The sequence below is a fragment of the Marmota marmota genome, unplaced genomic scaffold (assembly GCF_001458135.2).
Source record: "Marmota marmota marmota unplaced genomic scaffold, marMar, whole genome shotgun sequence".
Taxonomy (NCBI): Eukaryota; Metazoa; Chordata; class Mammalia; order Rodentia; family Sciuridae; genus Marmota; species Marmota marmota.
In genome coordinates this window covers 41,633,949-41,655,846 of record NW_026000108.1, presented here as the reverse complement: position 1 = coordinate 41,655,846, position 21,898 = coordinate 41,633,949, and the positions used below count along the sequence as shown (strand labels likewise).

Genomic DNA, 21,898 nt, shown 5'->3' with positions numbered 1-21,898 from the left:
GTAGTAACTTCACACTCTGGAAGGAAATTAAGAAAACAATTCTACTTACAATAGCATCAAAAATAGTAAAATTCTTAGGAATAAACTTAACCAAGAAGGCCAGAGACTTCTATATAGAAAACTATAAAACATTGCTCAAAGAAATTAAAGAAGGCCTAAATAAGTGAAAATATATTCCCAAGTTTGTGAAGTAGAAGGCTTACTATTGTTGAAAAGTCTATGCTACCTACAGAATCTATAGATTCAATGCAATCCCTGTCAAATTTCACCTACTTTTTTTTGCATTAATAGAAAAACCTGCCTTAAAATTTATATGGTATCACAAGGGACCCCAACAGTCAAAAAAAGTCTTGAAAAAGAAAAAGGTTGGAAGACCCTGAAATGAATAATGGCAATGGTTGCACCATAGTGTGGGTGTACTTAACGCCACTGAACTGTACATTTAAAAAAAAAATGGTTAAAATGATGAACTTTATGTTATATACATTTTACCACAAAATATTTGATGAAGACCCTAGTATAAAGTTCTAAAAACTAAAACCACAACAAATGAAATAAAAAATATAAGTGAATGGGTTTTTCAGACCAGAAGAATAGAAATAAAAAAAAAATAACAGAAAGAGGTCAAGGCATATTTGAAGAAATAATTTCTGTGAATTTTCCAGGAGTGTTAAAAGATACTATCCTACAGCTTTAAAAATCCAGTGAACCCATGCAACCAAATGCAAAGAAATATACACCTCCATGCATCATGTCAAAACTGCAGAAAACTGGAGACAAAAAAATTCAACCAGACAATTAAAAGGTTATCTTTAAAAATATTTTAGACAATTGATTGTAATCAAGGTATCAGACTGAGCCAGGGTCTCATTCGAAGTTCACTTACATGGTAGTAAGTAGGATTTAGCTCTTTGAGGTTGTTTGGCTGAAAACTTTACTTCCTAATTTATTCTTGGCCATGTTTTCTTGCTACATGATTCTCTCCATAAGACACCACAATATAGCCGTTGGCTTCATCCAGTCCAGCCAGCAAGTTAGTGAAGATGGTAGCTATCATCTTACAGAATGTAATCACACAAATTACATTCCTTTACCTTTACTACACTCATTTGTTAGAATCAAGCCACTGCTCCATCCATAATTAAAGAGATTATTCAAAGCCATCTTAGACTTTGGATGCCATGGTCTTCACTCATGTATAAAATTCTCTCCTGAAAATGTCAGAGGATGTGGATAGCAGGCTAGAGAGACAATAGCTTACATATGGTAGGCAACTTCTGGAAAAAAAAAAGTTGCAGATAAAATCTCAGTGAAAATAAGGATACTGAGGGAATAAGGCTAACTTTCATAGAAAGAAATGATGGTGGGATAGAAATTAAACTGTAGAAAGACCCCTAGCTTTTTCTAAGATTTAACCCATGAGTGAGAGTCCCATAAAGCTATAGCTGAAAATAGAAATAGGTTCAATTGAAGGTCTTGAATGCTTATATAGAAAAGATAACCTAATTATATTGGTGCATGATGTGAATTAATTCTGCCCACTGAAATTATCAGTGAATTTTCTATGGCTCATAAGTTCACTTCCTTAGCATTTGATATGTGTCCTAAATTGATATTTTTGAAAGGATTAGGATTTATTCAAGTTAGAAAGAAGAAGACACCTCTCACAAGGTGAGAGGGAACCTGACAGCAGGTTGTCCCTAAAGTGATATTTTTATTAAAATTTTCAGGGTAGCACTGAGGCTAGAAGACGTATCCTGTTTATCAAAGTATGTAATCTATTAGTGCCAAGAAGTGGGAAGAAGTAGCCCACTTCAATAAATTCTTCAAAACTCTCTGTAGAGTTCATGAATAACTGCATACTTGCAAGTGCAATATTATCTGTCAACTTTACAAACACATGTTAAAACGAATGACTATGTCAACAGATTTTCTTTTCTCTTATGTAGGACCCAAATGAAGATACTGAATGGAATGAAATTTTAAGAGATTTTGGCATTCTTCCTCCAAAAGAGGAACCAAAAGATGAAATTGAAGAAATGGTTTTACGTTTACAGAAAGAAGCGATGGGTATGGATATGAAGGGAATAATACAGTGAAGGTGGTGACAATGTATTTCATGAACATAGAAGAGAGGCACTAGAAATAACTTAATATAAACCCCACCCAGGCATTCACAATTAAGATACTGACACCTAAAATGGCTAATTCACATGGAAATCATATGCTGGTTAATAACAGAGCTGAAGCATGCTATTATATAACTTAATGAGACTTTTCCACCACCATATCTCTTTACTTTGTGATTACCTTCTATCCTGATAATTCCTATAGCATATATTATTTGTCAAGAATTCCAGGTACTTGTGGGAGAGTCTAAGTTTATGGGGTCTAACTAATTTTTCCTATTTTTACATGTAACCTATCAGTGCTATGAACTTTGAGGATGTAAAAAAACCCTTTAATGTAATTTCCACAATGTGTAAACTATTTGGGGGCTGTTTCAGTTGTATTTAAAGGTATTCTTGATCTTCATTTACCTAAGATATTGTTTTTTTCTAGATATTGACTGAAAAATAAAAATATTTTTAAACAACTTGATTACCTACCATTTATGTTGTTTTAGTGAAACCATATGAAAAGATGTCTCTTGCACAGTTGAAAGAAGCTGAAGATGAATTTGATGAAGAAGATATGAAAGCTATTGAAGTATATAGGTACAGTGATTCATTTTGTTTACTTATGTATCTTTAAATGAAGAAGAATTATAAGAGCAAAATTAAGAATTTTTGTCCTAATGTAATAAAGTTAATTTTTAATTGTGGTGGCGTACGCCTGTAATCCCAGCAGCTTGGGAGGCTGAGACAGGAGGATCCCAAGTTCAAAGTCAGCCTCAGCAATGGTGAGGCACTAAGCCACTCAGTGAGATCCTATCTCTAAATAAAAAAATAAATAAAATAAAATAAAATAAAAAATAAAAACACAAAATCAAAAAATAAGGCTGGAGATGTGGCTTAGTGGTTGAGTGCCCTAAGTTCAATCCCCAGCAACCCACTCACCCAAATTTTAAAACTCTTCCTATAAGATGAAATTAGATCTTTTAAAAATCATTTTGCCTTTGCTTAAATAGAAAATCATCCAGTAACATAGAGTGAAATTTTATCAAGTTATCTCTGAATAAATCAGAAAATAGCAATAAAAGGCCAATAAAAAGTAGTCATGATTTGCCTTCCAGAAAGCCTTTGGTAGCTAATGAGATGACAGTTGGTAGATGGTCTCCACTTAGATAGCTTTAGAATGGAGGCTAGTTTCCAGAGGGACTAGCTACAACTTTTTTTTTTTTTTGTATTGGATATTGATCTCAGGGGAACTTAACCATTGTGCCACATCCCCAGACCTTTTTTGAATTTTATTTAGAGACAGGGTCTTGCTGAGTTGCTTAGGGCCTTGCTAAATTTCTGAGGCTGGCTTTGAACTCAAGATCCTCCTGCCTCAGGCTCACAAGCTGCTGGGAGTGTGCCACTGTGCCCCACCTAGAACTTTTTAAAAATTCATTTTGCCAATATTTGCCTTTAATTGGAGATTAAACAGATTAATTTACATCTAAAGTAATTATTGATTAAGGAAGTTCTTACTTCAGCTATTTAACTATCGGTTTTCTATATTTCTTATGTATTTTTTATTTGTTTTGTTGTTGTAGTTGTTTTCTGCTCTAGGGATCAAACCCAGGGCCTTGTGCATTCTAGGCAAGTGCTCTACCACAGAGCTACATCCCCAGTCCTCTTAAGTGCTTTTTGTTCTTCAATTCTTTCTTTACTACTTTGTTTCTACATTTAGCTGATTTTCATTTTATGTGCCATTTTAATTTCCTTTTTTTTTTCTTTTCTTAGTGGTTATCTTGTTTTTTGTTTGTTTGTTTGTTTGTTTTTTGGTGCTGGGGATTGAAACCAGGTCCCTGTGCATGTGCTCTATCCCCAGCCCTTCTTAGTGGTTATCTTAAGGATAGAAAATATCATCCTGTAATGACCTAGTTTAAATAATATCAATTTAAATCCAAAAGACTGCAAATACTTAGACCTTATACCTCTCTATCTCTGTCCCTTTATATTGTTATTGTCATAGACTACATTGTTATATATTGTATATTCATTAACATAGATTCATAATTATTGCTTATGCATTTGCCTTTTATATCATATAGGGGGAAAGGAATTAAAACCCAAAAGTATAGTAATACTTAGTTTTGTATTTTTCTATTTAATTAAATTTACCAATGTTCTCTATCTTCTAAGGCTTTGAATTACTATCTAGCACCCTTTTATTTCAGTTGAAAGGACTCCTTTTGCATATTCTTTAGGACAGGTCTATTAGTAACAACTCCGTTGGCTCTTTTTATTTTAATCTAGGAATTTCTTAATTTCTCCTTTGTTCTCAAAGCATAGTATTTTTTTCCAGATATAGAATTCTTAGTTGACAGTTTTTAGCACTTTAATTAGTCTCCAAACTTTCTAATGAGAAATTGGATGATAGTCTTATTAAGGATCTCTTATATGTAATGACTTACTTCTCTCTTGCTACTTGCAAGAATCTGTCTTTGCCTTTTGACAGTTTGATTATGATGTCATGATGTGTGCTCTTTGAGTTTGTCCTGCTTGGACATCTTGGATTTCTAGTTCCTTGTCTTTACTCAAATTTGGAAAGTTTACAGGCATTATTTCTTCAACTATTTATTAAGTGCCCTTTTCTCTCTCTCTCCTCCTTTTGGGATTCCCACAATGTATGTGTTGTACTGCTTGACAGTATCCCATCGGTCCTTTAGTCTTTGTTTACTTTTTTCATTATTGTTCTTCAGACTTAATGATTGCCATTTTCTTATCTTCAAGTTTATCTTTTTTTTTTTTTTTTTTGCTTGCTCAAATCTAGGAAGCTCTCCAGTATATTTTTTTCATTTCAGTTTATTTTACTTTTTTGGTATGCTTTTCTCACACTACTTTTTGTTGTTGTTGTTCTGGAGATTGAACCCATGGGCACTTTACCACTGAGTCACATCTCCATGTTTGTATTCTGAGATAGGATCTCACTAAGTTGCTGAGGGTCCCTCTAAGGTGCTAAAGTTGGCCTTGAACTTGTGATCCTTTTGCTTTGGCCGTCTCAACTGCTGAGATTATAGGTATGCACCACCATGTCAGGCTACTCACATTGTTTCTGACATGAAATGTATAGGATTTATTTTTCCCAGACTAACCAGTTCCAGATATCAACTGGGTATCTTGAAATTCAATTCAATTCTGACACTTAACAATCAGAGGGCAGACCCCACAATGAGAGATGATTTCATACCCACTAAGGTGTTATAATACAAAGAAGGCAGACAGTAACAGAAGTTGGTGAGGATGTGGAGAAATTAGAAGCCTTGTCATTGCCAGTGAGAATGCAAAATTGTGCAGCCACTATGAAAAACATTCTGGAAAATCCTCAAAAGCTTAAACATAGAGCTATCATATGATCCAGCAATTCCACTCCTAGGTGTATGCTCAAGAGAACTGAAAACACAAAACTCATATTCCTAGCAATGTAATTCACAAGACAAAAAGTAGACACTACTGAGTATTCATGAACTGACAAAAATATAAGCAAAAATGGTATATCTGAATAAGAAATATTACTTGGCCATAAAACAAAATGAAGTATCAGTATCTTCTATAACATGGGTGAACTTTGAAAGCATCATTTCAAGGGAAAGAAACCAGTTACAAAGGCCATATAAACAGAAAGCAGCTTCTTGGATGCCAGGTCTTGGAATGAGCAAAGAGGGAGTAACTGTAAATGGATACATAGTTTATTTTAGAATGTTAAAAGTGTGTTTGGATTAAATAGTAGTGATCATTCCTCAACTTTTTGATCCTTGTCCTATAGTTCTCTTGAGCAGTTGTTTTCCTGGCAATGACTGTGGTCTGGGCTTTTTTCATTAGGAGCTACATCATCTAAAACTCTTTTATGTCCAACCATGTGAATCAGAGATTCAGTGTGAAAGATCAGAGGGACATTTTAGGGATGAGTTGTAGAAATGGATTGTCACTTTCACTCAGGTTCCATTGGGTATAATCCAGTCTGATGATCCTAATCTATTTGCAAAGGAAGCTGGCAAGTGTGGTCTTCCTGTGAGCCCCAGAATAGGAAGCTATAATGATATTGTAGGTTCTAACCAGGCCTCAGGACAAGATAAAGAAATGTAAGATATAATATTCAAAAAAGAAGAGACAAATGCTATTGTATAGGTGATTAGCTGTAAAATAACAAGTGGATCAATTTAGAAGCTCTTAAAGCTTAAAATATGAAGAAAGATCTATATGTAGCCATGGTCATATCTGCAGCATATTTTTGTGGCAAATGCATTAATTTGGCTGCCTTGACATATGTTCCTCTTTCTCGTGGCGTGTGTTCCAGTACTGCAGAAGCTAAAAAAAAAGAAAAGAAATTACATTTCTCAGTCTTTGATGCAACATGGATAATGATATGATGTCCACATTCATTGGCTATTTGAAGTAAGAGCTAAATTAAGTGGGGGAAGAAGTCATAGCACACAAAGCTTTCATTTAGCTGGTACTAATCCAGAATTTGCATCATGGTTTTGGAACCATTATTCCGGCAGCAGTTTCTCATCCTCAGATTGTTGCTGGGGATATGGGTTTCTAGAGACAATAGCTATTACTGCGACTTTCTGAGTCTCAGATTAATTTGACACTAGGGCCAATAATTGGAACAGCAGTTCCAGATTCCCCAGTGTCTGGATTGCAGCAAGGAGCCTTGGCAGACCAGTTTTGCAATGTTCTGGGAGTCATTCCTGGTTGCCCAGCCTAGAGCCTACTCTTCTGTCTTTCCATTAGATTTGCAAAGCACATAATTCCCCAGATTAAGCTCCTTTCTGCTTAAAATAGCCAGAGGGCTTTCTGTTTATGCAACTGAATCCCAACTGATATGATTGTTAGGTGAAAAAATGCAGGCCATTGAACACTGTGACTTCCTGATGGCAAAACTAGCCCAGGTGTTTACCTTTCTCCCCAGCCCAATTCCAAAGAGAAAGAAAGGAGGAGGGGGTGGAGAAGAAGGTGAAACAGGGGACAAGGAAGAGAAGCAGTTGTGAATTGTTCCACCGAATAGGGCATGGTGCCATCCTTGGAACAGGAACATTTTGAAATTTCTGAATGATATTAAACCAGCGAGATCAAATTGAGGCAAGTTAGTGAGCGTGATACTAAATCTTCAGTCCCAAAATAGGAGGGTTCCCAAAAGACTTTTGGAATAAATCCAGGTTATATCATGTCAGCCAGTAGAAGGCAAATGGAAGGGCTTCGATGTGCACACTCTGAGAGGGCCTGGCCCTGCACTATTCGCCTCAGCACTCCCACTTAGCCTTTATTTTGCTTGGATCAGTTGTTATGTAAAGGGAGAGGTTTCACTTGACATGTTTCTAATGTGTGAAAGGCAGAGTGCTTTAAAATGTACCCAGGATTTTGTTTTTATTAGCTGCTTTGAAAGGGTAGTTTGTCATTCACAGTTCCCAAGAGGAGGGATCACGCCATGCCACATAGGACCACATGGGAAAGTACCTGAATTGGTCAGGAGTCAGAAGGAGACTTCAATGTGGTTTCTGCAGGTTCAGGACTGGCTAGTTTGAATGGTTTTGGTAGGCTGTGGGCTGTAGGGTTATCTCTAGTTGTCTGGTCCCAGGGCAGGGGCCATGGCTCAGCCGGATAAAGAAGGTGATTGAGCTAGGTACTCTGGACTGGCTGGTTTGCATTTGAAGAACTACTCTCTGGCAGGTGTTTACTTTTTCTTGGAGTTAGCCAGACAATCTCTAGAAGATAGGCAAGGCTCCAGATGACAGCACATCAAGAACACAGAAAATGAGAAAATACAGTTAACACATAAAGAAGGGGAGCGAGAGGAAGTAAATACCCCCAGCAAACCTAAGAGGCGTAGAATCAGTAAATGTTAAGAAACTTTTCTGGTGCAGTGGTACCCGTTTGAAATTCCAACAGCTCCGGAGTCTCAGGCGGGAGAATCACAAGTTCAAGACCAGCCTTAGCAACTTACCAAGTTCCTGTCTCAAAATAAAATAAAAAGGGCTGGGAATGTAGCTCAGTGGTAGAATGCCTCTGGGTGTGATCCCCAGTATCACCACCAAAGAAAAAAGAAATTTGGACATGTCAGAAACCACTGGGTTTATTTCATAAATCCAAGCATTCACCAGCTTAATCATCAAAGTATGAAAAATTTGAGATGATTGTTTAACAAAGTTTTATAATGTTCTCTATGGAAGAACAAATACATAAAATTTATTGAATTCTCATTGGGTGCCAGACACTATGCTAAGAAATTTGCATGTGTTATATCATTTAATTCTACAAGAATGGTCATTATTCCCATGTACAGTTAGGGAAACTGAAGTTGAGAAAGATTAAATAACTTGCCCAAGTTCATGCTACTATTTAAATACTGAAACTGGCATAAACCCAGTTTGATCTGACCTCTGAATCATTCTCCTCTACTCCCTCTCCTCTACTTCCTCTTTACCTATAATAAATTTATGCTTAAAACTGATAATAAATATTCACAAAGGCTTTGGACTGGAAAGCAGCTTGGGATGTTACTTAAATGGGTTAATAACAGTACTTATGATAACACAAATTCCCATATAAGAAGAGAGATTGGCTTTATTAGATCATTAATGGTTATCCTATCACTTAAAGTATTTGCTGAAAAAAATAGTAAATATTTGCTATGGACATACATTGTCTTAAATTATTACTGTGTATAAGAATGATTTTAAGAATATAACAATTTTCATATGTAACTAAACTATTTTTTTAATTAGAGAAAAGCGGTTACAGGAATGGAAAGCACTTAAGAAAAAACAAAAATTTGGTGAATTAAGAGAAATTTCTGGAAATCAATATGTGAATGAAGTCACAAATGCAGAAAAAGATGTATGGGTTATAATTCATCTATACAGATCAAGGTAATAGCATTTCAAAATGTGAATGGAGTAATGATTTAATGTCTTTTCAAGACATTGTTCGTTTTAAGGTTCTATAATGCATATAACCAAGAGTACATAGGAAAAGAAAAATGTGTATGTTTCACATAAATACATCTATGGAGTCTTTATAATCATGGGCTTCAAGGATTAAGCTTAGGTATTTTTAAATATTTTCATTTCTAATTTAAACAACTTGTCACAATTCTTCAGAGAAATAAACTCTCTTTGGTAGTTATTTAAAAAATAACTTTTTATTATTGAAATTTAAAAAAGATACAGAAACAGAGAGAATGTTAAAATGAACAACCCAAATACCCATCACAAAGGTTCAACAATGAATATTGTACCTTTTTTATATCATTGTTTCTATTGTGTAATTTGCTTATGCAGAACCAGTTCAAAGTAAATTGCACACAGCGTTGTGATTTTCCTAAATTCTTCAGCATGTGTCTTCAAAACATAAGGGTGCCTAGTGGAAGAAAATTCCTGTTTCCTCTATCTTAGATTTATTGGCAGGGGCCTGCAAATTAAACTCAGGAAGGACAGATTGACAAGAGAAAAAAAAAACTATTAAGGGGAGAGAACTCAGTGAGGAGTTACTCAAAGGGATGTTGAGAACTGAAGTTTATATAGTATCTTAACAAAAGAACAAGTTTTAGAAAAGTGACAAGACAAAGGAAAGGGACTTTGAGCTTCTAGGGGTGGTGTATGTTGTGGGAGACAATTATTTTGGGAAAACTAATGGGAAAGAAGGACTTATTATAGTAAGATTTGCTGTACTGATGGCTCTGGTGCTACTCTGGGCTGATAAAAGCTGGGTTGTCTTCAATGATTAAGAGTCATCCTGCCCTTGACCAAGAGAGTTTTCTTGTATGTATCTTCTTAGTTACATTCAGATCAAAATAATCCTTATGCAAGGCATATTGGGGATGGCATTCTGTGTGCTCCTTCAAGAGCATTCTTCTAGATAACCACAATACCTAAACCTTATTCATGTTTTTTTTCCAACTGACTGCAAAATATCTTTAATAAACACATACAAGGAGCCAATTAAAGATCATGCAGTACATACAGATATTTCATGTCTCTTTAGGCCCTTTTAAATAGAACAATTCTATTGTATTTCCCCATTTCCCTGATAGTTAATTTTAAAACGCCCAGTTGTATCGATTATAACTTAAATATCCCTAGGCCTCACCAACCTCGTATAGTTAAAAACCGGGAGAGTAGATGTTTCCCTGTTTCTCTCATTGAAACCATTCCAGATACCATGACAGTTGCTCTTACTGTCTTCATCCCGATCTTTGATTAATTTCATCTCTCTTCAGGTTCTTAGAGAAATCTTTGCAAATAATAGCCCTGAAATTACAAAGTTATCATATTTTGATAGGATAACATGCCTGTAAAAGAAAATATTACTTTTGTGTGAGTGTGTGGTGTACTGGAGATTGAACCCAGGGCCTCTTTCATGCTAGGCAGGCACGAGTGAAGGCCACATTGAAGAGTCTAGAACTTATCCTGAAGGCAGTGAGGAACCATTGCCATATTTTCAATGTGGGGGGATGGAAGAATCTCAAGTTTACACAATAAGATTTGAGATTTAAGGTAATCTGACATGGCTTAGATTTAAAAATGAGGGGAATAGAGCAAAGGCCAAAGACAGGAGAAGATAGACATAAAATAAGGAGGTAGAATCAATATTACTGGATTCCCGATTAGACCTTGTAGAAGAAAGGGCAGGCCTGAGTGCCAACCTAATAAAATATTGGAGAAATATCAGAATTTTTTTTTGGTGGAGTGTAAAGGAGATGAAATTCATTGGCTGTTGATATCAAGATGGTTAGGAGTTCAGTGGATGTATCTGGAATGAGAAGAGAGTCCAGGATATAATCATAAGATACATCTACAGCTGAGGCAAAGAAAGAAGAAAGTTAGATACTAGCAGGAACCTAATGAAAGCGAACCATGGAAGTATATCTATAGGGTATATTCTCTATGCCATGTATTTTTTACTTATGCCAAAAGAAAAGAGTGTTTCAAGAAGGGAGATGAACAAAACATAGAAACAGATGGTTTTATGTTTGTTTGTTTCAATCTGGATTGTGACTAGAAGAAAAGAGTGGTTACTAGAAAGAAACAAAGAGTAGAAAGGAAGTTTTTAAAAAACTAAAATTTATTGACTTGACATGTGTATGTAAAATTAGAAAAGTGTCTTTGGAGAAGGAAAGATGAGAAAATAGAAGAGGGAAGCCTAATAACCCACAGAGGAACAGTACCATAGGAAATGAAAGGGGCGTGCACTATAAAGCAAAGGTGATGGAACTAGCCCAGAACAATTTGGTAAAGCTGGAAGAGAGGGAACTAATTGAAGAATGGGTGTAACAGGAGTGAAGTGATTGAGCAGGAAAAATTGAAAGTTTGGGTCATTCTTTCAATCAGTCTTGAATTGCTAACGAGAAATGAAATAACTCTGATGATGGGGACCAGGATGTGGTGTAGAGTGGGACTCCAGGAAGACTAAAGGTTGGAGTGTTGTTAAGGTCCAGAAAGTCAAGAATTTCTTGTCTGAAACAAGGAAGTTTGGAAGTGATTATCTCATTACATGAAGATAAACGCAATACGGTGACAAGAGTTGGGATATCTTTACTTCAACTCTGAACTGCCAACGATTTTGTTGTTGTTGTTTGTTTGTTTGTTTGTTTGGTTTTTCATGTGTCCTACCAACTGAGAACTGGCACTAAGTTGAATGTAGTTTGTCCAACTCAGACATCAGACTCCCATGGTAGCTACTGCATGGCCACGGTATGGTAATGTTTCCAGTGGAAACCAGAGGACTCTCCATTCCATTCATCTGTGCTAGGTCACAGTAGAGGAAGATGAGGATATACTTTTCTATTAAAAGAAAAACTACGGAAACATTCTTTTTGTCACAAAGATACTTCCTTATTTTATTCGGCTGAAGTGAGTAGTCTGTTTTAAAATATATTGTGTGTGCTATTTCTCTTTTTTAGCATCCCAATGTGTTTATTGGTGAACCAGCATCTTAGTCTTCTAGCAAGAAAGTTTCCAGAAACTAAATTTGTTAAAGCCATCGTGAATAGCTGTATTCAACACTACCATGACAATTGCTTACCAACAATTTTTGTTTATAAAAGTGGTCAGATAGAAGGCAAATTCATTGGAATCGTAGAATGTGGAGGGATAAATCTCAAACTAGAAGGTAATGATGTTATTTTAAAAATTTGTTTATAAAAATTACAGGTGAAAACTTCCATAGATGAACAAGTATCATGGAAGTTTATTTCCTTAAAACATAAAAGTTATTTTCCCCTTGTTTCTAGTCCCTTCTTGAATGTCTCCCGATTCATTTACCTATAATAATACTCTTATCATAACACTGTTTTTGCTTAAAATCCTTAATTGTTTCCTGTCTAAAATTTAGAATCTTCCCCTTTAGCATCTGAGTCTACCTCTCCAGCCACATTTCTCAGTGCTGCCCAGCTGTACCCTAGCTTCTCTTCAGCCACAACCCCAGACAGCACCTCACTCACTCATGCTATCTTACTTGGTTATATGCTCTTTCCTTTTATCTAAAATTCCCCATCCTTCTTTATTCTTCCTCTCTAAGCGCATGGATCTCCTCATTTCCGTACTCTGTTATGTAATCCTGGACTAATAACTCGTCTTTCACTTCTCTATTCATTTTCTGTAGTGTATATTCTCTATGCCATGTATTTTTTTATCCTGATTTTTGCTGATTTATTGCGAGTCTCATCTCCCTAACAAGTGCAGGGACCACATCTCCAATTATTTTATCATAATACACACCACAGGACTTTATATTTTTATCTTATTTAATGATTTTTATTTCCTAAGGCCATCCTTTTGTTTCATTCATTATTTTTAGAACTGTTTTAACATATATTGTAGAACTAAACATCATCTTATTTCATCCTCATGTTAAAGCCACCTTGAGAGACTGCTTTTAACATTTATTCTTTGACTCTGTCAACCCCTAAAACTAATTTTGGCTATATTAAGACCACAGTAGCTATTGTGAATTGAGCTGCTATAAACATTGACATAGCTGCATTACCATAGAATGCTAATTTTAAGTCTTTGGGGTATAAACCAAGAAGTGGGATAGCAGGGTCAAATGGTAGTTCCATTCCAAGTTTTCTGAGAAATCTCCATACTGCTTTCCATAGTGGTTGTACCAATTTTCAGTCCCACCAACAATGTATGAGTGTACCTTTCCCACCCACATCCTTGACATTTATTGTTGTCTGTATTCTTAATGATTGTCATTCTGACAGGAGTGAGATGAAATCTTAGTGTAGTGTTGATTTGCATTTCTCTAATTGCCAGAGATGTTGAAGACTTTTCATATATTTATTGATCGAATGTATTTCTTCTTCTGAGAAGTGTCTGTTCAGTTCCTTAGCCCATTTATTGATTGGGTTATTTGGATTTTTTTGGTGTGAAGTTTTTTGAGTTCTTTATGTATCCCACAGATTAATGCTTTATTGGAGGTGCATGTGGTCAAGATTTTCTCCCAATCTGTGGGCTCTCTCCTCACGTTATTGTTTCCTTTGCTGAGAAGAAACTTTTTAATTTGAATCCATCCCATTCATTGATCCTTGATTTTACTTGTTGCACTTTAGATATCTTGTTGAGGAAGTCAGAACCTAGACCGACTTGGTAAAGATTTGGGCCTACTTTTTCTTCTATTAGGCACAGGGTCTCTGTCTAGTGCCTAAGTCTTTGATCCACTTTTAGTGTTTTTGTTCAAGGTGAGAGAGAGAGGTTTAATTTCATTTTACTACATATGAATTTCCAGTTTTTCCAGCACCATTTGTTGAATAGGCTATCTTTTCTCCAGTGAATGTTTTGGGCACCTTTGTCTAGTATGAAATAACGATATTTATGTGGGTTTGTCGCTGTGTCCTCTAACCATTGGTCTACATGTCTATTTTGGTGCCAATACCATGCTGGTTTTGTTACTATAGCTCTGTAGTATAATTTAAGGCTTGGTATTATGGTGCCTCTTGCTTCACATGTCTTGCTAAGAATTGCTTTGGCTATTCTGGGTCTCTTATTTTTCCAAATAAATTTCATGAGTACTTTTCTGTTTCTATGAAGAATGTCATTGGGATTTTAACAGGAATTGCATTAAATCTGTATAATGCTTTTGGTAGTATGGTCATTTTGACAATATTAATTCTACCTATCCAGGAGCATGGGAGATCTTTCCATCTTCTGAGGTTTTCTTCAATTTCCTTTTTAGTGTTCTGTAGTTTCCATTGTAGGTCTTTCACCTCTTTTGTTAGATTGATTCTCAGATGTTTTATTTTACTTGAGGCTATTGTGAATGGGATAGTTTTCCTAATGTCTCTTTCAGTGGATTCATCGCTGATGTATAGAAATGTGTTTGATTTATAGGTGCTGATTTTATATCCTGGTAATTTGCTGAATTCATGTATTAGTTCTAGAAGTTTTCTGGTGGGTTTTTTTTTTTTATCTTCTAGATATAGAATCATGTCATAGCAAATAGTGATAGTTTGAATTCTTTTTTACCTATTTGTATTTCTTTAATTTCTTTCTTCTGGCTAGAGTTTCAAGAACGATGTTGAAGTGGTGAAAGAAGACATCCTTGCCTTATTCCAATTTTTAGAGAAAATGTTTTCAATTTTTCTCCATTTAGAATGATGTTGGCCTTGGGTTTAGCATATATAGCTTTTACAATGTTGAGGTATCTTCCTAATATCCCTAGTTTTTCTAGTGTTTTGAACATGAAGGTGTGCTATATTTTGTCAAATGCTTTTTCTGCATTTATTGAGATGATCATGTGATTCTTGTTTTTAAGTCTATTAATATGATGAATAACGTTTATTGATTTCCGTATGTCAAACCAACCCTGGGATGAATGCCACTTGATCATGGTACACTTTTTTATATGTTTTTGTGTTTGATTTGCCAGAAATTTATTGAGAATTTTTTTTTTTGAGAGAGAGAGAGAGAGAGAGAATTTTTTAATATTTATTTTTTAGTTTTCGGCAGACACAACATCTTTGTTTGTATGTGGTGCTGAGGATCGAACCCGGGCCGCACGCATGCCAGGCGAGCGTGCTACCGCTTGAGCCACATCCCCAGCCCAATATTGAGAATTTTTGCATTGATGTTCATCAGGGATATTGGTCTGAAGTTTTCTTTCCTTGATGTGTCTTTTGTCTGGTTTTGGTATCAGGGTGACATTAGCTTCATGGAATGAGTTTGGAAGGATTCCCTCCTTTTCCATATTCATGGAATATTTTGGGCAGTATTACTATTAATTATTCTTTGAAGTCTTGTAGAACTTGGCTGAGAATCCATCTTGTCCTGGGCTTTTCTTGGTTGGTAGGCTCTTGATGGTATCTTCTATTACACTACTTGTAATTGATCTGCTTAAGTTGTATATGACCTCATTCAGTTTGGGTAGATCATATATCTCTAGAAATTTGTTGATGTCGTCTATATTTTCTGTTTTACTGGAATATAAATTTTCAAAATAGTTTCTAATTATCTTCTGTATTTCAGATATGTCCATTGTGACATTTCCTTCTTCATCATGTATTTTAGTAATTTGAATTTTCTATCTTTTTCTTTTCATTAGCATGGACAGGGTTTTATCTATTTTATTTATTTTTTCAAAGAACCAACTTTTTGTTTTGTTGGATTTTTCAGTTAGTTTTTCAATTGTTTCTTTTGTTTTGATTTCATTAATTTCAGCTCTGATTTTAATTATTTCCTGCTTTCTACTGCTTTTGGTGTTGATTTGTCCTTTTTCTAGGGCTTTCGGATATAGTGTTAGGTCATTTATTTGTTGACTTTTTATTCTTTTAATGAATGCACTCAGTACAATAAACTTTCCTGTTAGTACTGCCTTCATAGTGTCCCAGAAATTTTGATGTTGTATCAGTGTTCTCATTTACCTCTGAGATTTTTTTTTCATCCTTGATTTCTTCTACCATCCATTCAATAGGGTATTATTTAGTCTCCATTTATTAGAGTAGCTTCTAGTTTTTACTTCATCATTGATTTCTAATTTCATTCAATTGTGATCTGATAGAATGCAAGGTTTTAAGGTATTTTCTCTGTTTTTTTTTTTTTTTAAACTAAGAGTTGCTTTGGGCATAAGATATGGTCTATTTTAGAGAAGGAGCCATGTGCTGCTGAGAAGAAAGTGTATTTGCTTGTTGATGGATAAAATATTCTATATATGTCTGTTAAGTTTAAATTATTGATTGTATTGTTTAGTTCTATAGTTTCTTTATTGAGTTTTTGTTTGGAAGATCTGTCCAGTGGTGAGAGAGGTGTGTCACCCAGTATTATTCTGTTGTGGTCTGTTTGATTCTTAAAATTGAGAAGGATTTGTTTGATGTTTGTAGATGCTCCATTGTTTGGGGCATAAATATTTGTAATCGTAATGTCTTGCTGTTATATACCTCCCTTTAAGAAGTATAAAATGTCTTCTTTGTCTCTTCTGGTTAACTTTGGCTTGAAGTCTACTTTATCTAAGATGAGGATAGAAACCACTGCTTGTTTATGCAATCCATATGCGTGATATGTTTTTTTTTTTTTTCCCATCCTTTCACCTTCAGCCTGCAGATGTCTTTGCCCATTAGGTGAGTCTCTCGAAGGCCACATATTGTTGGGTCTTTCTTTTTAATCCAATCTGCCAGTCTATGTCTTTTGATTGATGACTTTAGGCCATTAACATTAAAGGTTATTATTGAGATATGATTTGTATTCCCTGTCATTTTGACTTATTTCTGGTTTTAAATTTGACTTAGTTTCTCATTTGGTTCAATGTCCCTTTAGTGTAGGTCCTCCCTTTGCTGGTTTTCACTTTTTTTTTTTTCAGTTCATCCCCATGGAATATTTTGTTGAGAATATTCTGTAGTGTAGGCTTTTTAGTTGTGAATTCTTTTACTTTTTGTTTATCATGGAAGGTTTTAATTTCATCTTCAAATCTAAAACTTAATTTTGCTGTATATAAAATTCTTGGTTGGCATCCATTTTCTTTCAGAGCATGAAATATATTATTCCAGAACCTCCTAGCTTTGAGGGTCTGGGTTGAGAAATCCATTGAGATTCAGACTGGTTTCCCCCTGTATGTAATTTGATTTTTTTCTCTTGTGGCTTTAAGATTTTATATTTATTCTATATGTTATTCATTCTCATTATAATGTGTCTTGGTGTGGGTCTGCTGTAATTTTCTACATTGGGGTCCTGTAAGCCTCTTGTATTTGATTTTCCACTCCATTCTTTAGGTTTGGGGGATTTTCTGCTATTATATCATTGAAAATATTGTGCATTCCTTTGGTTCGTATCTCTGCTCCTTCATCTATTCTGATAACGCTTAAATTTAGTCTTTTCATGTTATCCCATAATTCTTGGATGTTCTGTTCATGGTTTCTTATCATCTCTTCATGGTCATCTCTATTTCAAGATTATATATTTTGTCTTCATTGTGTGAGGTTCTGTCTTCCAAGTGGTCTAATCTGTTGGTGATGCTTTCCATTAAATTTATAATTTGGTTTATTGACTCCTTCATTTTGAGGATTTCTGCTTTTTTTCCACAATCTCTAACTCCTTATTGAAGTGGTCTTTCACTTTCTGTATTTTTCTTAGATTTCACTCCTTATACTATCCTTTAATTCCCAGATAAGTTTAACTATATACATTCTTAACTCCTTCTTGGACATTTCTTCAACTGTGATATCTATGGCTTCTGTCATTGGAGCATCTAAGTTTGTTTGGGGCATTTTATTCCCTTGTTTTTTCATGTTGTTTGCATGTTTTCCCATCTAGCAGTAGAGATCTAAAGCAGCACAAATTCTACCCTGTAGACCTATAGTGTCCCTGAAGGTTTCCAGCACCTCACCTTTAATGGTGAGACCAATATCAACAGCACCCAGTATAAACAATATATAGCCTTAAACCGAATAGCTCTCACTAAGTCATCTATTGCTTTCTTGCATTAAGCCAAAATGATGAGTTCAATAACTATCTATAGTATAAAGAGAAAATTTGCTAAAATGATTTCTATTTCAAATGGTGGGCGAGAGAACAGAAGTAGCACAGTATGCAATGTTTGCAAGGGAGGAAGAAAAAGCTAGAAGCAAAGATTCATAGGAAGAGTGGAAGAGGAGTTAACACAAATTGGCTGTTGGTTGGGGAAAAGCTGGAAAGAGAAACCAAGAAAACAGAAAAATGATAGGAAGAATATAAACAAAGGGAAAAAATTAAAGATATAAAAACAGAATAAAAATGCAAAACACCATTCATATATCATTGTCCTCCATACATTGATGCATAAAAAATACCCTGATCCAAATATGGTAAAGAAAATAGAAAAATAAAATAAATCTTGCTGGAAAGTTAACTATCTCTGTCAGCATTCAAAAGTTTCTCAGCCTCTCTCTAATATCTCTTTGGATTACCAGGCCCAGACCTGCCCTCACAGACCCAGTCACTACCCTATCTGGGCTTCAGATACCTCAGGCTTGGCCACAGTGTAGTTCCAAGATCTAAATGCTGCTCCTACTTGCAGAGAAACCACCAGGGATACACCCATGCAAAGGAGAAAACCTGAGATGCACAGGAAGATAGGGGCCACTAGCACTCCCAGCAGGAAGACCTCAGGTGCCTCCAAACATGCAGGCACCCCCACACTGGACCTGCAAGTCCTGGCAGAGTCCCCAGACAGGTGCTGTTGTGATGGTATGCCTCCTAGCATCCTGGCCCCAGGCCCTGGTCAGTGCCCCAAGATGGTTGCAGCCATGTGCAACCAAACCAAAGTCTTCCCTGCAGCAGTCCTCTAGGAGGTGGTAGCAGTAGTAGTGGCGATGGTTGGTGGCAGCAGGCGGTGGGTCAGCAGCAATGGTATTGCAACAGTGTCTGCAGTGGCGGTTGCACCTATGGCTGTGTGGGCAGCCTCACCCAGGCGATCTGGGGCGGGGTGGAGGGCAGCAGCAGCGTGAATGGGGGGCAGTGGTGTCTACAGTGGCAGCAGTGAGTGGCTGCAGTCATGTGGGCAGCAGCACCCAGAAAGAAGACCTCCAGGCTTTGGCAGTAGCAGTGTAGGTGGCAGTGGACTGGAAAAGAGACTTCTGGGTGTCAGCAGCAGTGACCTTAGAGGTAGCATCGGAGGTAGTGCTGGAGTGCCCAGAGAAAAGAACTCTGGCATGGCAGCAATGGTGTCTGCGGCAGCCCTAAAGCCATTTTTAAGGGCTCTGCCTTCATCATCTAGTCACCTCCCAAAGGCCACCTCCTGATACCATTATCCTGAGGTTCTGATTTCAACACGTGAATTTTGGGGGTATATTGACATTCTAAATCATAGTAATCTGACTACTCTAGGTACCTCATATACTTGGAATTGTATATTTGTTTTCTTGTGACTGTCCTACACTTTGTATGTCTTCAAGGTTCTTCATGTTGTAGCATGTATTAGAATTTCCTTCCTTTTTAAGGTTAAATAATATCACATTTTGTTCATACATTCATCAGTAAATAGACATCTTTGGGCTATTGGGAGTATATTGTGAATAATGGTGTTCTGAACATGAGTGTACTAATATCCATTGGAGTCCCTTTCTTCATTCTTCTGGGTATATACCCAAAAGTAGAATTTCCAGATCATATATAACTGCCACACTCTTTTCTATAGTGGCTGCACCATTTTACACTACCAAACTGTGCACAGGGGGGTCCAATTTCTCCACATCCTTGCCAACACTTTGTTCGTTGTTTTGATAATAGTCATCCAAATGGGTGTGAAGTGTTTTAATGTTTCCTATATCTTTTTTGGGGGGGAGGTACTGGGGCTTGAACTCAGGGGCACTCGACCACTGAGCCACATTCCCAGCCCTATTTTGTATTTTATTAGAGACAGGGTCTCACTGAGTTGCTTAGTGCCTCACTAAATTGCTGAAGCTGGCTTTGAACTCATGATCCTCCTGCCTCTGCCTCCCAAGCCACTGGGATTATAGGTATGTGCCACCTTAGCCTGGGCTCCTGTACCATTTTTAACAGCTTAAAAATGCTTGGGTTAGTTTCTGAAGTCTCCTCTATGCTCTAAGTCTTTTTGTCTATCCCTAGATTAATATAGCACTGTGTAATTACTGTAGCTTTATAATAATCTAATTATCTCTAGGAATACTTTGAGAATTTCATATAATTTAGAATTAGTCAAATTCAGTGAAAAATACTGTGGAATATTTATTAAAATCATTTATAGATTGTTAGAGAGGTGACATTCTATTAACAGTGAGTGTGGTCATTCATGAATGAGATATGTCTTGTAATTCAGATTTTGACTTTGCTGGTCATCCCTATTGTTTTTGCTTTTCTATTTTTTCTAAGTATTATCTTCATCATGTTCAGTTTTCCTCAGGTTTACTTCATTGTTCTTCTCATCATAGCTTTTCAGTTTGAATTTTTAAACTTATTTATTTTCAGCCATTTTAAAAGTAAACATTTTAACCATACTTTCTTCCTTTAAATAAAATATAACTTTGCTGTATCCAATGTGTATTCTGATTTTGTAACACTTTCACTATAATACAGTTTTAAATATATACTCTTTGCACATTAATATTATTAGTCAATTTTTATTTTCTATAGATCAGAAATTCTTCTTTTCATTTTTCCAAGATTTCCATCCAAGTCTAATGATGTTTTTTTTTTTTTTTTTTTTAATTGTAGAACTTGAATGGAAGCTAGCAGAAGTTGGAGCAATACAGACTGAGTTAGAAGAAAACCCCAAGAAAGTCATTGAAGATATGATGGTATCTTCAATTAGAAACACTTCTATTTATGACAGTGATAGTTCCAACAGTGATAATGATACCAAATAGAAATATTTAATAAATTGCTTTAAAGTATATGTATACCGAATGCTTTATTTACTCCTGCCTTTATAATGAGAGATTAGAGAATGTATATATTTATTTTCATTTTTTTATGTTAGAACTATAGCTTATATGTCACTTCAAAAATTTTCTGGTATTTTAGAATATTCATTCTTTCTGACAAATAAGAATTTCTACTAACCCCTTGGTATTTTCCCATGGGTTATTCTTTTTCTGACCCCTGTTGGGAAAAAAAAAAAAAAAACAAAGATTACAAATTCTTGTGTTGCCTATTCACTTCCAAAGCGACCTATGAAAAAATTAAGAAATTTCATTTAGCTGGGTGTGGTGACACAGGCCTGTAATCCCAGTGGCTCGGGAAGCTGAGGCAGGAGGATCATGAGTTCAAAGCCAGCCTCAGCAACAGCAAGGTGCTAAGCAACTCAGTGAGACCCTGTCTCTAAATAAAATACAAAAAATAGGGCTGGATGTGGCTCACTGGTTGAGTGCCCCTGAGTTCAATCCAGGTCAAGAAAGAAAGAAATTTCATTTAAGTCAGTCAACATATTTTTAAATCTATTATTTATGGGCCCTGGGTAACGATTCTTAAATTTATAATTATATGCTTTTTCTATGAAATCTCTTACCTATTTAAAAAATAAACCACTGAATAGGATAATGCAATTTAAGTCCTCTGAAAAGTATGTAAAAACATCCCCACTTATTATTGCTTTGAATAGTTCTGCTATTAAGTTAGAAAATTACTAAAATTCTTGCTAATAATTAAACTTAGAGCAGTACTATGACATGTAAGTTTCTAAATCCTGAGATGGGGAGGTGAGAAGAATGTATTGTGGGACTAATCTGTGTTTTAATAGTAATCACAGAAGAAAACATCATAAGTAAATAGTATTAGGACATGGAAGAAGACCAGCACAATGTCTTATCTTGGTGTAAT

At 35.7% G+C, this 21,898-nt stretch overlaps 1 protein-coding gene across 1 annotated transcript; it reads left to right on the top strand.

Annotated features, from left to right (window-relative positions):
* The first annotated feature begins 1,943 nt into the window (after positions 1 to 1,943).
* Positions 1,944 to 20,975, top strand: Pdcl2 (phosducin like 2). The gene is given in 5 exon segments (XM_015481820.1): positions 1,944 to 2,070; positions 2,627 to 2,717; positions 8,879 to 9,022; positions 12,055 to 12,263; positions 20,795 to 20,975. Coding segments are annotated over 5 exon segments (723 nt in total). The 3' UTR covers positions 20,947 to 20,975.
* The last annotated feature ends 923 nt before the right edge of the window (positions 20,976 to 21,898 follow it).